The sequence below is a fragment of the Narcine bancroftii genome, chromosome 2 (genome assembly GCF_036971445.1).
Source record: "Narcine bancroftii isolate sNarBan1 chromosome 2, sNarBan1.hap1, whole genome shotgun sequence".
Lineage (NCBI taxonomy): Eukaryota > Metazoa > Chordata > Chondrichthyes > Torpediniformes > Narcinidae > Narcine > Narcine bancroftii.
This window is the reverse complement of record NC_091470.1, coordinates 310,354,134-310,377,857: the sequence shown is the minus strand read 5'-3', so window position 1 is coordinate 310,377,857 and position 23,724 is coordinate 310,354,134. Positions and strand designations below refer to the sequence as shown.

Genomic DNA, 23,724 nt, shown 5'->3' with positions numbered 1-23,724 from the left:
CGTTCAGGTCGGCGGCTGTCAGCCTTGTCTAGCATGGTTTCTGATGTTTCAGCATGCTAGCTTGAGTTTGTGAGCATCTTTTGAGGGGGAGGACGTGGTCGTGTCCTCGGGCCTGCGCAAAGGAGCTTTTAGGTGGAGTGCAGTGTGCGCAGTACTGGCACCACCTTTTATACCCATGGTTCGTGTGCCGTGGCCAAGCAAGCTGGGACATGGCAGCGAGGTCCTTGGGTTGTAGGTTTTATATTGGAGTGGCCTTCTCCTATGCAGGTTTCTTACCCGGGCTGGAGGGGCCTGGCTCCACTCCTAGGTCAGACCATACCTGGTCGCAATCCAACCTGTTGGCCTCCGCCTGCATCTCGGGGCCTCCACCTGCTTCACTCTGCCGAGGCCGGGGCCGCCGCCTCCCTCTCGCTTTTGCCTGGATCGGGCCGCCGCCGCCTACCTTCTGCTCGGACTGGGGCCGGGGCCGCCGCCGCCTACCCTCTGCCCAGACCGGGCCCGGGGCCACCGCTGCCTTCTCTGTGCCCAGACTGGGGCCGCCGCCGCCTACCTTCTGCTCGGACTGGGGCCGGGGCCGCCGCCGCCTACCCTCTGCCCGGACCGGGCCCGGGGCCACCGCTGCCTTCTCTGTGCCCAGACTGGGGCCGCCACCTCCTTCTTCTTTCTGCCCGGACCGGGGCCTCTGCCTGGTTCGCTCTGCCGAGGCCGGGGCCACCGCCTCCCCCTCGCTTCTGCCTGGACCGAAGCCTCCGCCTGCCTCACTCTACCGAGGCCGGGGCCGCCGCCTCCCCCTCGCTTTTGCCCGGATCGGGGCTACCTTCTGCTCGGACTGCTCTATATAATATACTACATGTATAAACAGTCCAAACAGTCTGCATTGTTTACAGTGGAGTTTAATCCACACTGTTCCCAGATCCAGGTCGAATCATCCCCATGTACATCCTCATGTCGCGCATGCAAAACTGTATATACACTGTATACGTGAAATAAAACACTGTACCATTCATCCACATGAACATTTCTGCACAAAGCATTACCAGCTTACAGAAAAGCCCTAACAGATTCTTCAAAAGCTATTTATTCTAATCAAGGGCATGAAAAATCAGAAAATACCTTTCCTACAAAAGATTAATTACTGCAACGTATTAAAAATGTTACTGATGTTCAGTAACTGAGAAATAAATTTTACACTTTGATTTGTCCCTTTCATTCAAAGTTGTTTAATTCAGATTTAAAAATGTTACCAAGACTGATTATTTCTACCCATGAATGCTCTGACCTAGTAAATGCCTCTAGCAATTTGTTGTTTGCTTGTAATTATATTTCATTACCGAGTTATTCTATTGTAACAAACCCGAAGGACTCCAAAATTTAGAAGCAAGACAACTAAAAAGAAAATTAAAAGCAACTTGTTTAACATAATAACAGGATCAAACTTTAACTTACTACTATTAACTTAACTCCCTTCTAATTCTAAGCGCACGTGTATATGTTCAGGAAAGTGCTCTGTTTCACTATCTAAACATTCACTTTTCACTACTCCAAGTTCACTGGTATCAGGCAATTCTCATCCTGTGTACAGAATTTAACATTTATGAATCTTCACCAGACTATGGTGCTTAAAAATAAATGGTTACCACACAGGAAGGTTCTTTTTTTGATTTCAGAGAGAAATTTATTGCTCTATGGATACACACAAAGTGATTTCCTGCAATCAGTCACTTCAGTGTCTTATCGAAAAAAACTTGCCCATAATGTGTTTCCCAAATGATAACCTCTTCTTCCAGGCCACCAGAGTTCCTCTTGTTACCCTTATTTCAGGAGAAACACTCTAGCTAGCCATTTCCTCCTGCAAGGATTACAAGTGTTTTGAACAGGCTGAACTCAGAACTCACAACCAGTGTTCAAAGTGGGGTTTTCAACAAGCCTACCAGCTTGCCATCTTCCAGCCTCAACCGCTACTATAGAATTCACTTCTCTCTCTCTCTTCAAAAGAGAAATCACCTGTTTGCTTTTTCCTCTCTCTGCTTGTAAAATCCAAATTGACCTCTCCCAAAACTCCAAACCCAATTTTCAAAAGAGCTCTCTGAGGCTGGGCTTTATTGCCCATACACATTGCTTCTGTAAAGTTAACTAGAGCCTCAATGTCTAGCTTCAGCAAAGCTCTTGCATTTTAAATGAGAGGTCTTTTGTGAAGTGTTACTCTGTGAAGTGCAACCTACAATAACCCCCCACAATCTATCTCTTTTAAAGATATATTTTACCCATAACCATTCTAATATACCCCATAACACTACGAAAGACAACGCAAAGTCAATCTGCAAATTCATACAGATTGTTACAATTTGTTAGGCCAAATTGAGCTGAAGGCTGGATCACTGGCTATCAATCATTTATCACTCAGTTCATCTTGGCCATGGACACATGCACTCCCACAAGATGGCCTCAAGAGATACACCATTTAAGATTTTCTAAACTCTTGGAGCCCGCACCTCCTCTTGCAGTCTCCAAGATTTTCTAGTCTTCTGTTTCCATAAAGTACAATTTAGCAGAACAATGTGCTCTATGTCATTCATTGCAGGATAACCCAACCTTTAACCTATTTTTGCAGCACCAACATTTTCATAGCTGCTTCTGAGGAGCATTTGATCGAAGGGGATAATCTCTCAGAACATTGATAGAAGAACGACTCAGCAACAGCAATTCCACTAAATAGCAGTTGCTATACATTCTTGGTTACCTTTGCATGGCCTTTGTCGAATACGAATGTTCCTTGCTACTTATCAGTATCAGTTTTTTTGGGAACATATCATGCCTTCTTCATTTTCTACTGTCAAATTCTATTGTTGCAATTCGACCAAAAAAACTTGGCTAGAGGCAAATTTTCTGATATCTTACCACGTTAATAGAATTGACTAAACATTGGCTTGTGCAAATAGTAGGGATCTTGCAGGAGGGGTGAAGGAATGGTTTATCCACTTAGTATCTCTGGCTGAACATAGCTGCAAATCTTTCACCCTTGTCATTGAAGATAAAGTCTATTTATTTTTGATTGCTCAGGACTTTATGCAGCAGGACAGCAGAACTTTGATTGTAAGATTGATTGGTTAACATGTAAATTTTGTCTTCAACTTCATCAAACTCATCATGTTTTTGTTTAATCTAGTTGGCACTTCATCTTTAGGTATGCCTGCTCCTGCTCCCCAGATAACCCCTATACTAATTGAATGAGATTTGCTCCCTGGCTAAAATGTAATACTAAAGTGAGGGATATATTGGGCCATTTAGTTATAACTTGTGAAGTATCTTTTTCTGTTGCTGATGGTCCCCAACACCTCTAACCTGCTGGATCTGTTGAATCAAACAATTTAGCATGAATGCAATGATTCACAATAAAATGGAGGTTATTCTAAGTATTCTAAGACTGTGCGTGCAGTGGGACCATCTGTCAATGTCATTATATATAGGTGCAATGACAAGTTAGAGGTTAAAAATTATAATCCCATCTGTTGGTTTGCTTGCAGCCTGCTGTAGAATCTGCCTGGAGGACCCAGTCTGTAAACTGTATCAGTCAGAAATTTGCCAGCTTGATTATGTGTTGTGATCTAGCAACTCTTTGTGATGGACATTGAAATGGTCAAGTAAGAAAGCATTCTAAACCATTATTACTTTTAATGGTTCCTTCTGAAGTTCTTAAACATGGATGATAGGTTCACAAGTTAAGAGACGATAGTCAGTGGTAAGCAGGTAATTTCCTTGTTTCCATTTCACCTGGTGCTAGGGGAATTCATGGAGTGAATGTAAATGACTCCCAGAGTTCTTCCCTCTTACTTTTATGGATGTATCCTGACATTGCAATAGACAACAACTGGCACTCTGCAAGTATCATGACAGGATATTGTTTGACACATCAGCAAGACAGCTGTCCCAGTCTTCAAAATGGGATTTTTCCACAAGCTTTTCATGTTCCAGTCCCAGTTGCTGCTGCTGAACTCTAAAATTGAATTCTCTCTCTCTCTCTCACTCAGAGAAAACCACATGACCCTCTCAGAACTGCTCTCAGACAGACTGCGGCTCCAGACTTAATCTTCTGAGTTTGTTTATCTGTTGCTTTCCAAAACAATAATCCATTACTCCACAGCATGTCCAATTAATACCTACTTGTTAAGTCCTTTTAGGTACTCTTCAAAGTTTGTGCAAAGGTACTCAGAGCTTGGACTGTCTAGCTTGAGCAGAGCTCTGGCATTTTAAGTGAAATCGGCTTTGAAGTGTTTGTATGTGACCTACACTAAAAAACCTGCCATAATTTATCTCCTATAAAACTTATCTATATACAATACAAAATATAACAATCTGTCACAATATGTATGAATTATGAATAATATGCATTTTTTAAAGTGTATCAAAATTAATGTAGCTTCTGTGAAATTTACTGACACCACTGACAAAGCCCCACATGGAGAATGGTTCAAAAGAAACAACGACAAATGGAATTTAACTGTCCACAGAATCCAGGGCAATGTGGCAAACTGGATCCAAAACTCAGTGGGCCATAGGAGGCTGAAGAGGATGGTCAATTATAATTGTTATGATTGGAAGCCTGTAAATAGTTGTGTTTTACAGGTTTTTCACATTGGGACTCCTCACTTTTTATGTATGTTATTACATAATATTGACGATCTGGATTTGAAGATAGGATCATTCGTAAATGGTGGTATTGTGGAAAATGAGTACAATACCCCTTTGCTGGAAAATAATATTATCAGTTGGAAAGATGGGCAAAGAAATGACAGTGTTCTGCCATTTGGAGCTCTACCAAAATTTTGCCTGGGATGTTGAATTTCAGCTTTGAGGAAAGAGAGAATAGGCCTGGTTTGTTTTAATTGGAGTGGATAAGTTATGATCTGAGTGAGGCATACAAAATTACAAGGAGCATACTACACAAGGTAGATAACAAGAGACTTTTCCCTTCGCAGCGGTGCCTATAACCAGAGGGTGGAGATTTGATCAGGGTAATGTTATTTAGAGAGGATTCGAGAAAGATTTTTTTAAAAATCCAAAATGCAGCTGAAACTTGAAATGGACTACCTACGGGTGAGGTAAAGATTGAAACTGGTCAGATAAGAGCAGAATGTGATTAAGCTGGAGAAGCTAAGAAAAAATTCACAATCAAGTTGCCAGTAGTGCTTCAGTTCTAAGGAAAGATTGATTAAGCAAGGACTCTTTTCTCTGGAGAAAAGAAGGCTGAGGGATGACCTTGGAGATTTATAACATTAATAGGGCCCATAAATATGTTAGTCACTGCCTTTTTCCAGGATCAGGGAATCTAAAAATATGAAGTGCATGTTTGAGGTGAGAAGGGAAAGATTTAAAGGTTACCTCAGGAGCGAATGTTTCCACCAAACAGGAAATGGGTATATGAAATGAGCTGTGAGAAGGCAGATATATTTATATTTTTACAAGACATTGGAACAGGTTTGTGTTTAGGAAAGGTTTAGTGTGATGTGGACCAAAAGAATGCAAATAAGCTAGACATAGATGAGTTGAACCAAAGGGTCTGCTTCTATGCTCTATGAGCAAACCAGTAAACATCCCATGCATAGTACATCAAGTCAGTACAGAAGTACAGTTACAGAGAGAGATCAGATGGTACAGGGCAAAAGAAACAATCTTACTACTTTAAAGCTCACAAATTTTAAGACGCACTTAGATGAGCACCTGAAACAGCATGGGATGCCAAGTATTAAGAAAATGGTACTTGTATGTAAAGACCTACATGAATAGGCCTGGACAAAATGCCTGCTTCCAAATGGTGCAGGAGATGCCTGCTGAGACAGACAAGGTGGCATTTACAGAGCCACTGTGTGTTTTTGGTACACAGCCTCCAGGATTTCCTCCATTTTTAATTTTCATAGGCTAGAGATTCACAAGAGATGGTAGAGATATTGGAATTTTTAAAGGTAGCTTCTCGCAATCCTCGAGTCTTTTCCTTGCAGTGCCTGGTTATCTCTTCATGTGACAAAACTCAAGAGTATTCACTTCAAAAGGGAGTGAAATATGTTTTAATATATTTGGCTAACCCTGAGTCATCTTTACGAAGATTGTATGCTCAATTGGAAGAATATGGAAATGTTTTGGGATACAAAATTAGTTCGGATAAAAATGAAATCATGTCTTTGACAGCAGGTAATTACTGTATATTTCAGCGTACAAGTTAACCCCCATTTTTCGGGCTGCCTGGGCCTCGCAGGAACATCCCAAAATGTATTAAAACACCCCAATCGCAAGTAACAAAGCTGTAAAATAAACCTTGGCCTACCAGACAGCAGCAGCAACAGCCCATGGAGCTGGAGCACCAACACTGTGCTCCTGGCAGGAGAAGGAAACTCTGTCCACCAGGTACGAGCAATTATGGCAACGCCAGTGGTAGGGAGGTGCTTCCAGCATTGACTTGTACGCCGAATTGACATCAATCTGGTTTTTAGGTGAATTTAAAGTCTCAAAAGTATATCCAGCCTAAAAGTCAACCCCCCTTCCCTTTTTTGAGAATTTTTTTTAGGGTTTCATAACTTGACTTGTATACCAAAATATACGGTATATTCAGTGCCTGAGGGATACACAGTTTAAATGGCCAAAAGAAGGTACTAAATATTTAGGAATACGTAGTATAGCAATTTATATAAATTTAATTATTTATATCTACTTAAAAAGATTGAGAAAGATTTTAAAAATGGATACACTTACCTATAACTTTGTTAAAAGGGTGAATTGTACATTGACGAACATACTTCCAAGGATACAATATCCTTTTCAGTCATTACTGACATTAATACCCCAATTTTTTTTTCAAGAATTAAATAAACAAATAGGAAATTTCTTTGGAAAGGATATTCTCCATTTTTACAAATTTGGTGCCCATACACTCAAATGATAGGATTAAATTTGCAGCGATGCCCTTACTGTCCCTCTAGCCATGCAGAATTCTCCTCTGTATGTTTATGTAAGATATGATGAATTGTACTGCACGACATCTCTCTCTGCAATCCAAAAATCCTTTTTACTTTCTCTTTTCATCTTTTTTTTTTTCACCCATAAAAAATTTTTACTTTTTTCAATTTGTATTTTTTTTGAGGGGGTGGAGAAAACCATCACATAATCCATGATTTTTTAAAAAATTTCTTTATTAAAATTATTGTTGTCACTGCATGTATGGGATATTAAATAAAATATTTTAAAAAAGGGAGTGAAATGAAAAACACCCCAAATCCAATCCCAATCTGTTCCTTTAAAAATGATCACAACTGTTGTTCTTTTGGAACTAGCTATGTACAGGTAGATTATAAACTACTTGGGCTATGTCCTGACAGCCCACTCAATAGTCTAACAATAATCTCTACAAAAGATACCAGTTCTCTTTGTCAAAATATTCCCAATGTATTCATGAGGAAAAATAACAGTTAACAAATGTCACTAACTGAATTAGCTACTTGAATGGTTAAGCCTGTTTATTCAAGACTTACCTCCATAATGAACAGGAATCTCTATTTTTGGCCCAATCACATAGTGACCCTCTTCCAAACTATGAGCAGTAATTGTAGTCCATTGTCGACAGGAATGAAGCAACACCAAATCGTTTTCCCGAATCCCTTCCACTGTTTCCCCTGCAAAAAATGAAAGGCAGCAGATAGGCTCAAGATTGGCTGAAGATTTCAAATTTATTGTCAAAGTACATACAGAATCAGAATTCATTGTCATGAATAAGTCACGAAATTCAGTGTTTTGCGGCTGCATCATGGTGCAAACATATACACCACCTTGTAACAATAAATTTTTTAAAATGCACTGAAAAAAATAAGGCAGTGTCTTTGGTTCATTGATTATTCAGGAATCGGATGGCAGTGGGGAAGAAGCTTTCCTTGAGCCACTGAGGGCTCATCTTTACATTCCTGTACCTTTTTCCCAAGGTAGCAGAGTGCAGAGGGCATGGCCTGGGTGGTGTAGATTTTGGGAGGACAGAAGCTGCTTTTTTAAGACACTGCCTCATGTAGATGTCCTCAATGGAGTGGTCTGGAGCCTATGATGTCACAGGCCAAGTGGAGCTTTTCCTTGTCCTGAGAGTTGGCACCTCCATACCAGACAGTAAAACAACCAGCCAGAATGCACCTGAAAAAGATTGAGTCTTCAGTGACATATCGAATCTCCTCAAACACCTCACAAAGTATAGCTACTGGCAAGCCTTCTTCATGGAGTTGTTCTAGTGAACCGGTGCGGACTCGAAAGGCCGACATGGCCTGTTTCCGCTCCCTAAATGGTTATATGGTTATATGATTGCATCAACATGGAAGCTCCAGGAAAGATCCTCGGAGATGTTGACACCCAGGAATTTGAGGTTCTTGACCCTCTCCACTACTGAACCCTCGATAAGAGCTGGGTCATATTCTGCTGTCTCCCTCCTGAAGTCCACAATCATCTCCTTGGTTTTGCTAATGTTGGGTATAAGGTTGTTGGCATGACCCCACTCGAGCTGATATCTCCCTTCTGTTTGCTTCCTCAATGCCGTTGTGATTCTGGTGACAACTGAGGTGTCATTGGCAAATATGTAGATGGCATTGGAATTGTGCCTGGCCACACAGTCATGGGTGTATAATGAATAGAGCAGTGGGCTAAACAGGCATCCTTGGGGTGAGCCTGTGTTGATGATCAGTGAGGAGACTTTGTTTCCAATTCATATTTACTGTGGACTTCCGATGAGAAACTCAAGAATCCAGTTGCAAAAGCCCAGAGTTTGTAGCTTCTTGACCAGCACTGAGGGAACAATGGCAGTGAAGGCTGAGCCATAGTCTATGAAGAGCAACTGCATGTATGAGTTGCAGTTTTCAAGGTGATCCAGAGCTGAGTGGAGAGCCAGTGATATTGCATCTGCTGTGGAGCGATTGTGACAATAGGTGAATTTCAGTGTGTCATGTGTTAATACATGACATTCAGGTATCAGAAGAGATAAGAGAGAGTAGAGGTTGCTGGAGGTTTTCTTATAGTGTCGGAGGATTGGATCTGGAGCTCTGCTGATGGTTTGAACTGAAAGCTGTGTGGATGCAGAGGCTGCAAGAGCACGAGAGGCGAAGTCAAATAAATTCATGGGTGGGGGGGGAAAATCGACTCTCTTTTGCTTCCCTTTCTCTGGCTGTCAGGGGTGCTGGGCAATTTATGCTGATAGCAAATCTTTGATTGCCTTATGATAGACAAAAGGAAATTTTGTATAAAATCACATTTTCTTTTTTATTACATGACAATCAATTATTTGATTATTATCTTATAACTTCCAAAAGGCCTTCGATAAGGTCCCGCATAAACGACTGGCTTACAAAATCAAGGCTCATGGGATTGGGGGCAAAGTATTGATGTGGATTGAGAACTGGCTGGCAGGTAGAAGACAGAGAGTTGGGATAAATGGCTCATTTTCTGAGTGACAGGCGGTGACCAGTGGGGTGCCACAGGGATCTGTACTGGGACCCCAGCTGTTCACAATTTACATTAATGATCTGGATGAGGGGATTGGATGTAATATCTCCAAATTTGCAGATGACACTAAGCTAGGAGGGGTTGTGTGCATGGAAGAGGGGGTCAGGAAGCTCCAGTGTGATTTGGATAAATTGAGGGACTGGGCAGATACATGGCAAATGCACTACAATGTGGATAAATGTGAGGTTATCCACTTTGGTAATACAAATCGGAGGGGAGATTACTATTTGAATGGCAATAGATTAAGAGATGGGAAAGTGCAGAGAGACCTAGGGGTACTTGTGCACCAGTCTCTGAAGGCGAGCATGCAGGTACAGCAGGCGGTTAAAAAGGCAAATGGTATGTTGGCCTTCATATCAAGAGGGTTTGAGTATAGGAACAAGGATACCTTACTGCAGCTGTACAGGGCCTTGGTGAGACCCCACCTGGAGTATTGTGTGCAGTTTTGGTCACCTTATCTAAGGAAGGATGTTCTTGCAATGGAGGGAGTGTAGAGGCGATTCACCAGGCTGATACCTGGAATGGCAGGAATGACTTATGAGGAAAGATTGCGCAAATTTGGATTGTACTCGCTGGAGTTTAGAAGATTGAGAGGGGATCTCATAGAGACATATAAAATTCTGGCAGGACTGGACAGAATGGATGCAGATGGGATGTTTCCAAGGATGGGAAAATCCAGAACCCGGGGCCATGGTTTGAGGATAATAGGCAAACCATTTAGGACCGAGATGAGGAGGAATTTCTTGACCCAGAGGGTGGTGAATCTGTGGAATTCATTGCCACAGAGGGCAGTAGAGGCAGGTTCATTAAATATATTTAAGAGGGAATTAGATCTATTTCTTCAGTATAAGGGTATTAAAGGTTACGGAGAGAAGGCGGGGACGGGGTACTGAACTTTAATATCAGCCATGATCACGTTGAATGGCGGAGCAGGCTCGAAGGGTCGAATGACCTACTCCTGCTCCTATCTTCTATGTTTCTATGTTTAATAATTTCCATTGTGCCCACTGGAAGCATTCAGGAAGCACCAAATGAAGATACGTTTCAGAGCATAATACATCTTTAAAGGAGTAATAAGCCCACTATTTTAACAATTTCTAAATATACTACTTAGCACTGTGCACAACTGCTACATCTTTTTGAGTTTAGAAATTTGAGGGGTGATCCAATTAAGATCTGGAATTAACAGAATAGATAAAACTAATTCTTCACAGGGAATTCTAGAAGCAGCATCAAGAGGTAAATTATTCAGTAGTGAAGTCAAGAGCCCCTTTTCCACTGGCACCCTATCCCAGGAATCAACTTGGAATTTATTGGGACAGGGTCCAGTGGAAAAGGAACAGTCCAAATGTTAGTGTCAAATTACATCATTTCACGTTGGCAATTAACCACCTCTGCCCCTTCTCATACCCCCAGCATTTGCTGACGCCAGTGTGCTGATAAAACTAATGGAAAAGGGACAGCAGAAAGTCACCCATTTCCAGTTGAAGGTAGAACACTCTGATCCCCAGGGATGAGTTGTGTTCAGTGGAAAAGCAATTAATGACTCAGTTAAGGGTGGCCCAGTGAAAACAGTACAAAAGCTTCCTATCCCAGGACACTGCATAGCCAATTAACTGGGATGCCAGAGGAAAAGAGGCTATAAGCTACTTGACCAACAGAACAGTAAAAAAATATCGAGAACCCATCTCTAAAAAGTTCTATTGAGACTTCTGACTCCTCAGTTTAAAGATTTTTTTAAAATATTTGGCAAGTTTGCAGAAACATGGATTGAGGGTGGCAAACAAGGTTACTATTCATATCAACCATACAGCTGAAAGCTCAACTTGCTTAATGGTTTATTCCTGTTCCTTAAACTTAATATGAAAAATATTGGTTTGTATTTATACAAATTTCAGGTGTTATGCAATAGACTTTTTAGGGATTTGTTTTTGATTAATAAACTTATTATCTATAATGAATTGAAATCCACCCCCCATGATTTGGGGCACACAGTATGAAACATCCATAATGCAATCACAAAGCATTTCTATTTTCAGAAGCACTGTCCAGGATTACATCCTTTTTGTAAATCAAGGTGTGGCTACTTCATAAAATTAAACCAATTGTTTATACAGTTCATAATGTACAAAATTCAGCCATTTGGAAGACTATTGAATTTTCCACCTCTTGCAATGTGAAAATTAATAAAATGTTACAAGATATTCAAAAGCTCATGCCATTTAAGGTCTATTGTAAAAATAAAGACATTTTCCACATCTCAAAGAAAAAGTTAACATGTTTAAACCATATCTCCCTCCATCATAACATTGCCTGCACTGTATAAATAATATAGTAACTAAGAAATATTTAGGATATGTTGAGCATCTTAAAGGTATTTACAAATGAAAATTAATACCCTTGCATTTGTTAGGAAATTGTATTTAATAATGATAATGAGTTTATTGTCATATATAATTTACGCATGTATGGTATTTAAATTCTTACTTGCTGCAGCTAAACAGTACTTCAAATAAAAACCAAACTGTATGGTATACATTTAATGAAAGATAATAAACACAAAATATTAGACAATAAACATTAATTGTTACAAGAGTGCAAGAAAAAAGGTGGCATTGCAATAGTGAAGATGTGCCTTTCTGTGGTGTCAGAATGGTCCAATGATTAGTGTAACAAGGGGAGGTTAAACAGCCTGATAGCTGTGTTTTTTTCTACTGAGGCAAGATAAAATAAAAACTAGTACACATGGGTTTAGGGTGAAAGGGGGAAAAATTTAAAGGAAACATTAGAGGGAACTTCTTCACACAGAGTGGTGAGAGCGTGGAATGAGCTGCCAGCTGAAATGGTAAATGCAGGCTCAATTTTGACATTAGAAAATTTTGGACAGGGACAGGGATGGAAGGGTATGGAGAGATACAGTCTGGCTGCAGATCAGTGAGTCTCAGAAAAATTCACAGACTAAAAGAGCTAAAGGGCCTGTTTCTACACTGTAGTGTTCTTTGGTTTTGAAACTGAATTGATATTATTGAATAAAAGGTCTGTTGCAAAACATTTAGAGTACCATATATCTAATGTATTTAACAGTCAAAACCAATTCAATTTTATGCTTTTTTTTAAAAAAAACTATTTTTTTTAATTAAATATAAACTCTCAGAAAAAAACATTTCCCAAAGTAACAAAACACCATTACAAAATTAATTTCATTTAGAATAATTCAATCAACTTCAAAATAATTTAATCAGCATCAAAATATGCATCATCTAATATCAGAACACGAGCTCACGCTCAAAATGTTCCCTTTTAAACTCAATATTAAACCTTCCGAGAAGATACAAGGAGACATTAACCCAATGTTCTTCATGACAGAAACTTCTTCCATGTGAGCATGACTTGATCAACTACTGTATTAATGCATGACAACAGACAAATTATGCAAATAATCCAAGGTGTGTCCAAATCCAGGCTTCAGAAATCTACTATTTTGACCAAAAGTTTAAAACACAAAACAAATAGCTTCAAGGCTACTAACTGGAAGACAAGAAACAGATTTAAATTTAAATATATAGCACAGTAATAGGCCCTTCTGTCCCACGAGTCTTGCCTCTCACCCAATACACCAATTAACCTACATCCCCTGTACATTTTGAATGGTGGGAGGAAACTAGGGCATCTGTAGAAAATCCGCACAGACACAGTGGGAATGCACAAACTCCTTACAGAATCCGGGTTGCTGGCCTTTTAATAGCACAGCACTAACCGTGCCGCCCAATATCGTTCTTGATATTTTCAGTCACAAATGGCTTTGACAACACTGAAGAATTCTCACTTTTCATTGTCTGCAAACCGTTAGGCCTGAATAAAATTACAATGCAAAAACTAAAGACCAATGAGCAGTCAGACCCATGCTGGCAGAAGAAACTCATCAGTGCCTTCCCCACTTTTATTATTTCGCCAAAGCCACCAAATTATTCTGTCATATACTCATCAATTCCCTTTTTGATTCTGTTGCTATCTATCCACAATTTACAGTATTCAATTAATGTATCAGCAGATCTTTCCGACATGGAAAGAAACCAGGGCATCATGAGAAAACCCATGCAGGCACAACAAAAACCCGCCAATATCACAAACAGTATCTGAGGTAAGAGGTGAAACTGTAATATTTTACAGGTTAACATGCCAGTGTGAACACTCGTGAACTGGCACACAGGGGTCAAACTGCCCCAGGGAAGAACCACCGAGGGAGGTCGTACCATTGCTGATTGGTTTTGAATCAACATACCGGTTCGCCCAGTGTGAACAGGACAGGGGGTATGCAGGACATCACCGCTGGAGGATAGGCTCCCCTTTGTTCTGCGATGCTGGTTGGTGAGTGTGAAAGGGTGCAGAGAACTAGTGGTTCAGTGTAAACGGCTCTACCGATATTTGAAACAGTTCTTAAAGTGCCAATTTAGCGGTTAGCCAATATGAAAAGGGCTAAGTTGATTCACAAAATGGTCACAGTACCATGTAATGAATGTAGCAAAATGCATCTGGTTTCTTCAGGTTAGTGTGCCACACAGATTAAAATTAATTCAAGCAGTTAAAACACTGAAGTATCCAATGTTTGGCATCTGGGGTGAGAATGAAAATAAAGCAATTTAATCCAGTTAGGGCAAGTACTAAATGAGGAGATATGCTAGGAGTGATACGGAACACAAATTAGTTGGCACATTGGTTGCACTTTCTCGACCAAAGCTGGATGCCCATCTCTTAACTGAATATTAGGCATCAGATAAATTGAAGTAATTAAAGAGATGAAAACACCAATAAAAATTGGTGCCAGTCAGAAGCAAGCCAACCTTCAGGGTCGGATATGAAATTGTAAATTTTACCAAAACCTTGATTAGAATCATATGATTCAGTAAATACATCTAAATATTAATCAGATAACTCTTCTACAAGTTATCATTAGATTATGCACCTATTTCTGCAACATAAAAAAAAGACATTGTATTTATGTAATGCTTGTAACTTACTGAATGACTCAAGGCATCAACAAGAATTTTATCAAAATACAAAACTAGAGACAAAGAACTGTGGCAGAGGGATGGTTGATGAATCCTCGTCTCAAGGAATTCAAACTGAAAGAGCTCCTACAACATAGAACTGAACCACACAATTTCTTTTAATTAAAAAAAAAATTTAGGCATACAAAAAGGGAACAGGCCATTTCGGCCCATGAATCTGTGAACCAAATTTACCTACACCCCAGTACGTTTTGAACAGTGGGAGGAAACTGGAAACCCTGGGGAAAACCCATGGAGAATTTACAAACTCCTTACAGACAGAGGGGGATTCAAAACCCAGTCCCGATCGCTGGTGCTGTAAAGGCGTTTCGCTAACCACTACACCAACCAATGTTGTGCAACATATATCAACCTACTCTACAATCATTCTACCCTTTCCCTTAGTCCATAACCAGAGGAGATTTCAGATTTATAGTTAGAATACATACATGATATATAAAACCGTGAGATTCCTTTTTCTTGCGGGTGTGACAGAATTAACCTTAACTGGTAGAGCAAAAGTAAACTGTACACAGTGGGAACATGTAAATAAAAATTAAACTGATGACAAATGTAAACTAACTGCAATATAGAGAGAACAAAGAAAACCAATAAAGTGCACAAGTATGAGTCTTTGAGTTTATCGATGACAATTCTGATAGTAGAGGGGTAGCGTGACATATTATGCAGTATTGTAAAAAGATATGCTTTAAAGGAGATAAATTGTGGCAGGGTTTAGTGTTGGTCATATATAAACAGACCTCATTTAAAATACTGGAGCTTTGCTCAAGCTAGCCAGATCCAGCTCTCAGGGCCTTTGCAAAAACTTTGAAGAGCGCCCATGGGACTTCACTAATGGATTGTTGTTTTGAAAAGCAACAGATGAAACAACTCAGAAGATTAGGTTTGGTGACCTGAAAGAAAGAGGTTATCATCTGGAAAAACCCTGATGGGAAAAGTTTCTTCCACAAGATACTGAAGTGGCTGATTAGAAGAAATCAGTTTGTGTCCAGCGAACAACAAATCTCTCTCTGAAAACCGACAAAATCCTTCCTGAGCAGTAATCATTTATCTTTCAAGCATAAATGTGAAATTCTGTGCACAGTATAAGAACTGTCTGTAACCAGTGAACTTGGAGGAATGAGAAGTGAGATTGGACTGTGAATCAAAGAACTTTTCTAAACTTACACATACATTACATACACGTGCGCTTAGAATTAGAAGGACATTAAGTTAGGTTAAGTAAGTTAATAGTAATAAGTAAGAGTTTGATCCTGTTTTCATGTTTAAAGATAATTAAAAGCAACTTTTGTTTAAGTAACCATTTATCTTGGTGAATTTCTATTGCTGCTGGGTTTTGGAATCCTCTGGGCTTGTAACAGTAACATCTGTTCCTGATCCTGGTGGTGCTAGTCTTGTGGCACCTATACCTCTTTCCTGATGGCAGCAGCGAGAACATAGAAGGTGCTGGGTGGTGTGAAAAATGGTTGAAGATGATTAAACTAGCACCATTCTGTGAATGGTGATGGAATGCGAAATATGTAGATTAGAGCTTGAGAATAGGCAACACTAGCTAGTGGGCCCCTTTCTTATCAGAAGCCTCAAGGATGAAGGAATCTGGTTCAGACTGGTACAGTGACCTAGGGATGCCCCATAGTCACCATTGTTCTTGCTTAATAAAGACATTAATTTAGATGCCCCTAAGGATGGGACAGCCTAATTAACATAACATGCGATGTATGATGAGAGAGGGACTGAAAACATAGGAACATAGGAAGTAGAAACAGGAGTAGGCCAAAAATGGCCCATCGAGCCTGCTCCGCCATTCAATACGATCATGGCTGATCTAATTTATGACCTAACTCCACCTACCTGCCTTCTCCCCATATCCTCTAATTCCTTCATCATGTAAAAATTTATCTAGCCGAATTTTAAATATGTTTAATGAGGCAGCCTCAACCACTTCCCTGGTTAGAGAATTCCAAACATTCATTACTCTCTGGGAAAAACTATTTTTCCTCATCTCTGTCCTAAATCTACTCCTCCGAATCTTGAGACTGTGTCCTCTCGTTTTAGTTTCCCTGGCCAGCTCAAAAAACTTTCCTACATCTATCCTATCCATACCCTTCATAATCCTATTTGTTTCTATAAGATCTCCTCTCATTCTTCTGAACTCGAGCGAATACAATCCTAGACGATTTAATCTTTCATCATAAGTCAACCCCTTCATCCCAGGGATCAACCTAGTAAACCTCCTCTGCTGTAAGGTATCTGCAGGGATGGAAGGTAAAAGGGGAAGGTTGTAAGGTATTGAAATTCCAATTGGAAGAGACTAACTGAAGGTATGGTGATGTTGAGCGCGGAACTGTACAAAAGAGTGATGATTCTGGACCTCCAGTGTGTCTTGGGATGAAGGGATACCTGGCTCTGCAGATCCGAAATAAAGCTGAACCTTTTCTCCAAGACTTTGTCTCCAGAGTAGTGATTGTGAACACTTTATATTTCACAAGCTTGGGGGCTCGTCCAGGATCGCAACTCCCAACGCTTGGCTACTGGCTATCGAAGAACGAGAAGGTGCACCCCACTGATTTCAGAGGTCTCCGATTTCCTTGCTTGCCGTCAGCAGTTTGAGCAAGTGATATCCTGACAGGAGACTCTGGAGAACAGAATGAAAGGGAACTCCGGTAGGAGGAGTGGTTCGGTCGGGGGACTCTCGTGCACGCGACCCGGGTAAGAAAATTGACCATTAAGTATTACTCGGGCGACCGGGATAGTCTGTTAGGAGTGTGTGATCTGACAGGGAAGAAAATGAGTAATCAGTGTACCAGGACTGATGAGTCCCGAGAGAAGAAGGGACCCCAGAATGGGGGTCCCAGGGCTGACATTCAGCCGGATAGTCCGTTGGGGCGGATGTTAGGAAACTGGGGTAGGGGAAGGACCCAGGGGAAAACTAAGGAAACTATGATAAAGTTTTGTTATTACAAATGGCTTCAGACTCCGATTCTGGGCTCCTCAGTTTGGTGGCCACAACTGGGGTCAGATGAAGATTGGATATGTCAGAAATTAAATGTGCTTGTGAATACAAGAACCCCTTTTGATCAGGAAGAGTCAGATTATGTAGCATGTTGGATCCGGATGACCGAGTTGTTTAAGGTCACCACAAGAAACGAAGAGGTAGTTACACCCCCTTGGGATCCTTTGAAGTACCTGCCTCTGCTGTATGACAGTCAGAGGGGAGGGAGAATCACCAGGATAATGGCGATGTCCTTCCTGATGATCACCAACAAGTGAGAGAGTCCGATGGAGGGGTAGAGGTCTGTGCTGGAAGAGGCAGGACAGACAGGAAAAACTTGGGAAATAAAAAAGGGTGAGGTGGAGATATTACATAATGATATAAAATCATTTCCATTGAAAAGAAAGGAACAAAAAGCCCAAGCCAACTTGCAAATGTTCCCTCTGAGGGAGGTTCCAATAGGAGAAGGGGTGTTGGGATTTGTCAACGTTCCACTCACCAGTAAGGAAGTAAGAAATTTCAAGAAGGAGATGAAAAGTCTCTTGGAGGACCCTTTAGGCTTGGCTGAACAATTCAATCAATTCCTGGGACCTAACATTTACACCTGGAGTGAAACGCCGTCGATATTGGGGACCTTATTCACTGCGGAAGAAAGGCAAATGAATCGGCAGGCAGGAATGAGGATTTGGGAAAGAGAGCATCCCCTGGAGACCAACAGGGAGCTGCGGTAGAGGCTAAATTTTCCATCGTTCAGCCAAACTGGGACAAGCAACAGGAAGAGGGGAGGAGGAACATGTGGGATTTGAGAGATTTGATAATAAAAGGGATAAGAGAATTGGTGCCAAAGAGTCAAAATTTCGAGCGAGCCTTTGAAAATCATCAAGTAAAGGAGGAAGCACCCGCAGCCTTCCTGCAAAGGTTACGGAAAAACATGCAGCAATATTCTGGTGTGAATCCAGACTCAGAGGCAGGACAGCAACTCCTTCGAGCAAACTTTATGACAAAATTAAAAGAAATTAGAAAAGATGGAGGATTGGAATGAGAAGTCTCTGGATCAGTTGTTGAAAGAGGCCCAGAAGGTGTATGTCCGGACGGACGATGAGAAACAGAAGGGAAAGGTGAGAATGATGATGCAAGTTGTAGAGAGAAAGTGGGAAGGGGGGGGGGGGGAAGAGGTACGACAAGAGGAAGCAGAAGAGGGCAAGAAAGAGGGGGAGTCTGGAGGACGGGACCCCTGAGATGTTACTATTGTGATGAAGGGCATCTAAGATGAGAATGCCCAAAATGGAGGAAAGAGACTCAATCCTATGCTCTGATGGAAGATGAGGAATAGGGGTATCAGGGTTTCCCCACTTTGGGGTCAATCGGATATCAACAGGAACCCCTGGTAAACCTAAAATTAGGACCCCAAGAAGTAGTATTTATGGTAGACTCAGGAGCGGAGAGATCCAGTGTGATTCAACCCCCACAAGACATGTCAGTGGGGAAAGAAAATATTAGAATATCAGGAGTAGGGGGGGAAGAGTCATGGAGACCCCTCTGATCAAGGGGGTATGTGTGAAGTTTCAGGAGAGGGAGGTGGTCGAGGATCTGATTCTGGTTCCCCAAGCTGGTGTGAATTTGATGGGACGAGACCTGCAGATTAGACTGGGAGTCAGAACCGCTCCAGTGGGAGGACACATAATGGTGCAGCTGTACCCGTTGAAGGAAGAGGATATCCGGGACACTGAGTACAGTCTCTGGGCTTGAGAGGGGAACAGGGGAGGATTGCAGATAACCCCACTCAAAATAACCCTAAAGGAACCAGTCCAGGTGAAACAGTATCCTATTTCTGTGGATGAACAAAGGGTCCTTCAGCCAGTCATTGAAAACTTGCTGCGAGATGGTATGCTAGAAAGCTGCATGTCCCCCTATAACACCCCAGTCCTCCCTGTACGGAAAGCAGATGGGACTTTCCGCTTAGTCCAGGATCTATGAGAATTAAACAATATTGTCCAGACCCGACACCCAGTGGTCCCAAACCCTTATAACATTCCAAATTTCCCTGGAACACGAGTGGTTCGGTGTTGTAGATTTGAAAGATGCCTTTTGGAGTTGCCCCTTGGATGAGAATAGTCGGGTCTTGGTTACCTTCGAGTGGGAAGACCCTCACTCGGGAAGAAAACAGCAGTATCGATGGACAGTCCTCCCCCAAGGGTTTATAGAATCTCCCAACCTATTCGTAAAAGTCTTAGAGCAGGTATTGGAAGAACACTCAGACACCCCAGGGACACAGTTAATACAATATGTAGACGACTTGTTAATATCGGGAACTGAAAAAGGTGAAGTTTGTGAGTCTACCATTAAGTTACTAAACTTCTTAGGAGAAAAAGGATTAAGAGTTTCAAAGAACAAGTTACAATTTGTGGAACAAGTAGTAAAGTATCTGGGACAGTTGATTAGCCAGGGAAGAAAGAGAATCGGACCTGAACGAATTACTGGCATCACCGGTCTGCCTATGCCTAAAAATCAGAAGGAGATAAGGAAGTTCCTCGGATTAATCGGATATTGCCGATTGTGGATCGATAAATATGCACAGAAAGTCCAATTTTTATATGCCAAATTGGGAGAAGAGAAAGAAAGGTGGAGTGGGGCATAGAGGAACAGCAGGAATCTGCTTCACGAGATGAGTCAAGGTGTTCCACACCGCTAGTGCCACTGCACAAGTAGTGGCGAAGATAATTCTGGAACGAATTGTACCCCAGTATGGAATAGCCGAGTCCATTGATTCAGATGGGGGAAATTCACTTTGCTTCTAAGATCCACTGTCTAATCTGTGAAGCATTAGAGATAGAATGGAAGCTGCATACACCGTGGCATCTACATAGTTCAGGAAGGGTGGAGCGAACAAATGTGACTTTAAAGATGCAAATTACGAAACTAAGAGAGGAGACTAAATTACTCTGGACCAAGTGCCTACCCATAGCTCTTCTCAGAATTCGGACAGCCCCACGATAAGACATCAGAATATCCCCGTATGAGATGTTATTTGGACTCCCATATTTGGGACAGGTAGAGGGTATACCTACGGACAAAAGTAATGATGTGTTTTTAAGGAACTATTTACCGGCAGTCTCTCGTTCCCTTGCAGATTTAAAAGCTAAGGGTCTGCTGGTGCAGAACCCTCCTCTGGATTTCCCCATCCATCCCGTGAATGCTGGTGTCTGGGTCCTGATCAAGTCGTGGAAAGAAACGGGTGGATACACGCTTTAAGAGTAAAGGGACCAGTGGACCCCACCACCAGGAGAGGGAAAGGAGGAGGAGTAAAAAGGACAGAGATTAAAAAAAACTGCAACAATGAGACTTTTACGTTTTCTATCTCAATTTGTACTTTTACATATCATAGCTTTGCAAGTTGAACTCAAAAATTCTTTTATCTCTCTGTGTACTAACTTTGCAAAACACCAGAATCAAACAGATTGTTGAGTATGCAAGAAAATACCACAGCATGGAAAATCAGAAGTCCCCTTAGTAGCGGTCTATCTCTCCCTACAAGAGTTGTTTGATATATATACCCTGCCAAAGAACCATGATTGAACCACTGAAGATGAGTTCAAAGGGTGGCCCTTGAGACCAAAACCAGCAAGGTCAGCCACTACCCAGTCTGGGGAGTTGCTTCCCTTTGAGGTGGGACTTAAGAACATGACCTGTCTCTGTGCTCCACACCAACTAGGAGTTTCCAATTGTACGCAGAATTGGACAGTCACCAGACTGCGGACTCCGCAGCCAGTTAATGGTACATATTGGGTGTGTGGTCGTTGAATCTCTTCTTTTGTTTACCAGAGGAAAGAGAATCTTGGAACCGATCAAAAGGCTTTACTTTGACCTGCCAGCTTAAGGGCTGGAGTGGGTGCTGCTACCTTGCCTACCTAATTCCGCATGTTCGCGTCCTTGACCAGCTACCTGCACCAGTTCCTTCACATGGCTAGAACAAATGTCGGGTGATTGAGGGTGACCGCCTTCTGTGGATGTTTTTCCCAGCATAAGCAACTATGCGGGCTGGGGTGGAGATCCAAGAGTTAGCAGCCACCCTAGAAGAGCTGGTAAATGATACAGACCTGGCACTTGGGGAGGTCCAATCCCAGGTCCAGGCCATAACCACAGAAATGACAACCATTCGACTTACAGCCCTCCAAAATCACATGGCCTAGATTTCATTTTGGCAGAGAAAGCAGGGGGGGGGGGTCTTGTGCTTTAATTGGCTCAGAATGCTGCACATACATCCCAGATGAATCAATTAATATCTCGGATGTGGCTTTCCATATTAATAAGTATTGGGAAAGGATCCGAGAGACTGGAAACAGGTATCGGAAGGGATCTGTTTGGGAAGATGGGACATGGGAAGACTGAAGTCTCAGAGGTTGCGGACAATGGTTCATTCACCTTGCGGTATATGGTTTAATAATTCTAGTAGGTTTATTTATTGGATTGGCTATTCTACGAAGTATTATCACTAGATTAATTTACTCTGCCACGTGCACGACAAATGGTTTGAAACCCATAGCAGATGAATGACAACAAATTAAGCATATACTCCAACAATTTGAGAAAACAAAAAAAACAACCATAAAAGCGATGATAATGCAATTTAATCAGAAATACATGGTAAAGAGAGGGACTTTGATGATTGCTGATGCCTTCCAACTGCAGCATTCCCTCTAGATGTACTCAATAGTGGGGAGAGTTTTCCCTGTAATGTCCTGCACTGTGTCCACTACCTTTTGAAGGGCTCTCCACTCAGGGATATTGGTGTTCCCATACCTGACCATGATGAAGCCGGTCAACACTCTTTCCACCACACCTCTGTATAAATTTGCCAGGGTTTCTGGTATCATACCAAATCTCCACAAATTCCTGAGAAAGTAGAGGCACTGACGTGCTTTTTTAACGATGTTGATCCAGGAAAGATCCTCCAAGATGGTGATTTCCAAGAACCTAAATTTGCCTACCGTCTCCACCTCGGATTCCCCCAGCATTTTTCTTACATTTGTGTCCCTATCTAAGAGTCTTTTAAATGTCCCCACTGTATCAGCCTCACCAACAATACCCGCCACTGAATTCCAGGTATCCACCATTATCGATGTAAAGAACTTCCTCTGATACCTCCCCCAAACTTTCCTCCACTTACCTTAAGCATATAACCTCTGGTATTTGCTATTTCCATCCTAGGAAAAGGATAGTGGCTATCCACTCTATGTCCTCAATCTTATGAAACACAAAAATCTTCAGACTCTGTGATTGTAGTAAAAACACCCTGAAATGCTGGAGGTATTGTGACAGATTACGTTGTGCTTGTATTGTACAGGTATATAGATACGATTTTTGGAGATAAATTAGGACACTTATTTAAAATACTGGATCTCTGGTCATGCTAGACAGTCCGGCACCAAAACCCTTTGCAAAAGCTTTGGAGAGTGCCCAAAAGACTTCACTAATGGATACAAAAAGGCAAGAGAAGAAAGAACTCTGAGCCGCAGGCTGTCAGAAATGGAACTTGCTGTTCTAAGAGGGTCATGTGGTCTTGCAAGCAGAGAATGCAAAACAGGCTCTCTCTCGAAGAGGGAGGGAGGGAGGGAGAATTCAGTTCTGCAGTTTGACAGTCAGCAGCAGCAGCTAGGATTGGAGCAGGACAAGCTGGTAAGCTTGTGGAAACGCCCATTTGGAAGATGGGTTGTGAGTGCTTAGTTCAGCCTAGTCAAAGCCCTTGTGGTTCATGCAAGAGGAAAGGACTGGCTGCTAATGTTTCAGTTGAAATAAAAGAAACAAAATGGTACACTGTGGTGACCTGGAAAACCCTGATGGGGAAGTTTCTTCAGCAAGACACTGAAGTGGCTGTTTAGAAGGAATCAGTTGTGGGTGCCCAACGAGCAACAAATCTCTCTCTGAAAACCGACAAAAACCTTCCTGAGTAGTAACCATTTACCTTTCAAGCACCAAAGCTTGGTGAACTTCATACATGTTAAATTCTGTGCACAGTATAAGAATTGCCTGCAACCAGTATACTTGGAGGAATAAGAAGTGAGATTGGACTGTGAATCAAAGAACTTTTCTAAACTGCACTTAGAATTAGAAGGAGGTTGTTAGGTTAGTTGTTTAACTTATTAC

The 23,724-nt window shown here is 41.6% G+C and overlaps 1 protein-coding gene across 3 annotated transcripts in view; it reads right to left on the bottom strand.

Annotated features, from left to right (window-relative positions):
• garem (GRB2 associated, regulator of MAPK1) overlaps window positions 1–23,724 on the bottom strand; it is a 119,832-nt gene that overhangs the window by 73,212 nt on the left and 22,896 nt on the right. Inside the window, exons 1-2 of one of the 3 annotated variants that reach the window (XM_069921633.1) lie at window positions 7,521–7,608; window positions 6,320–6,474 (exon numbers count right to left, since the gene is read on the bottom strand). In XM_069921633.1, coding sequence (XP_069777734.1) covers window positions 6,320–6,470 — 151 coding nt within the window. In that variant the 5' untranslated portion in view covers window positions 6,471–6,474; window positions 7,521–7,608. Of the gene's footprint in view, window positions 1–6,319; window positions 6,475–7,520; window positions 7,662–23,724 lie in introns of those variants that run through there. The other 2 variants (XM_069921632.1, XM_069921634.1) reach the window with 2 other exon arrangements.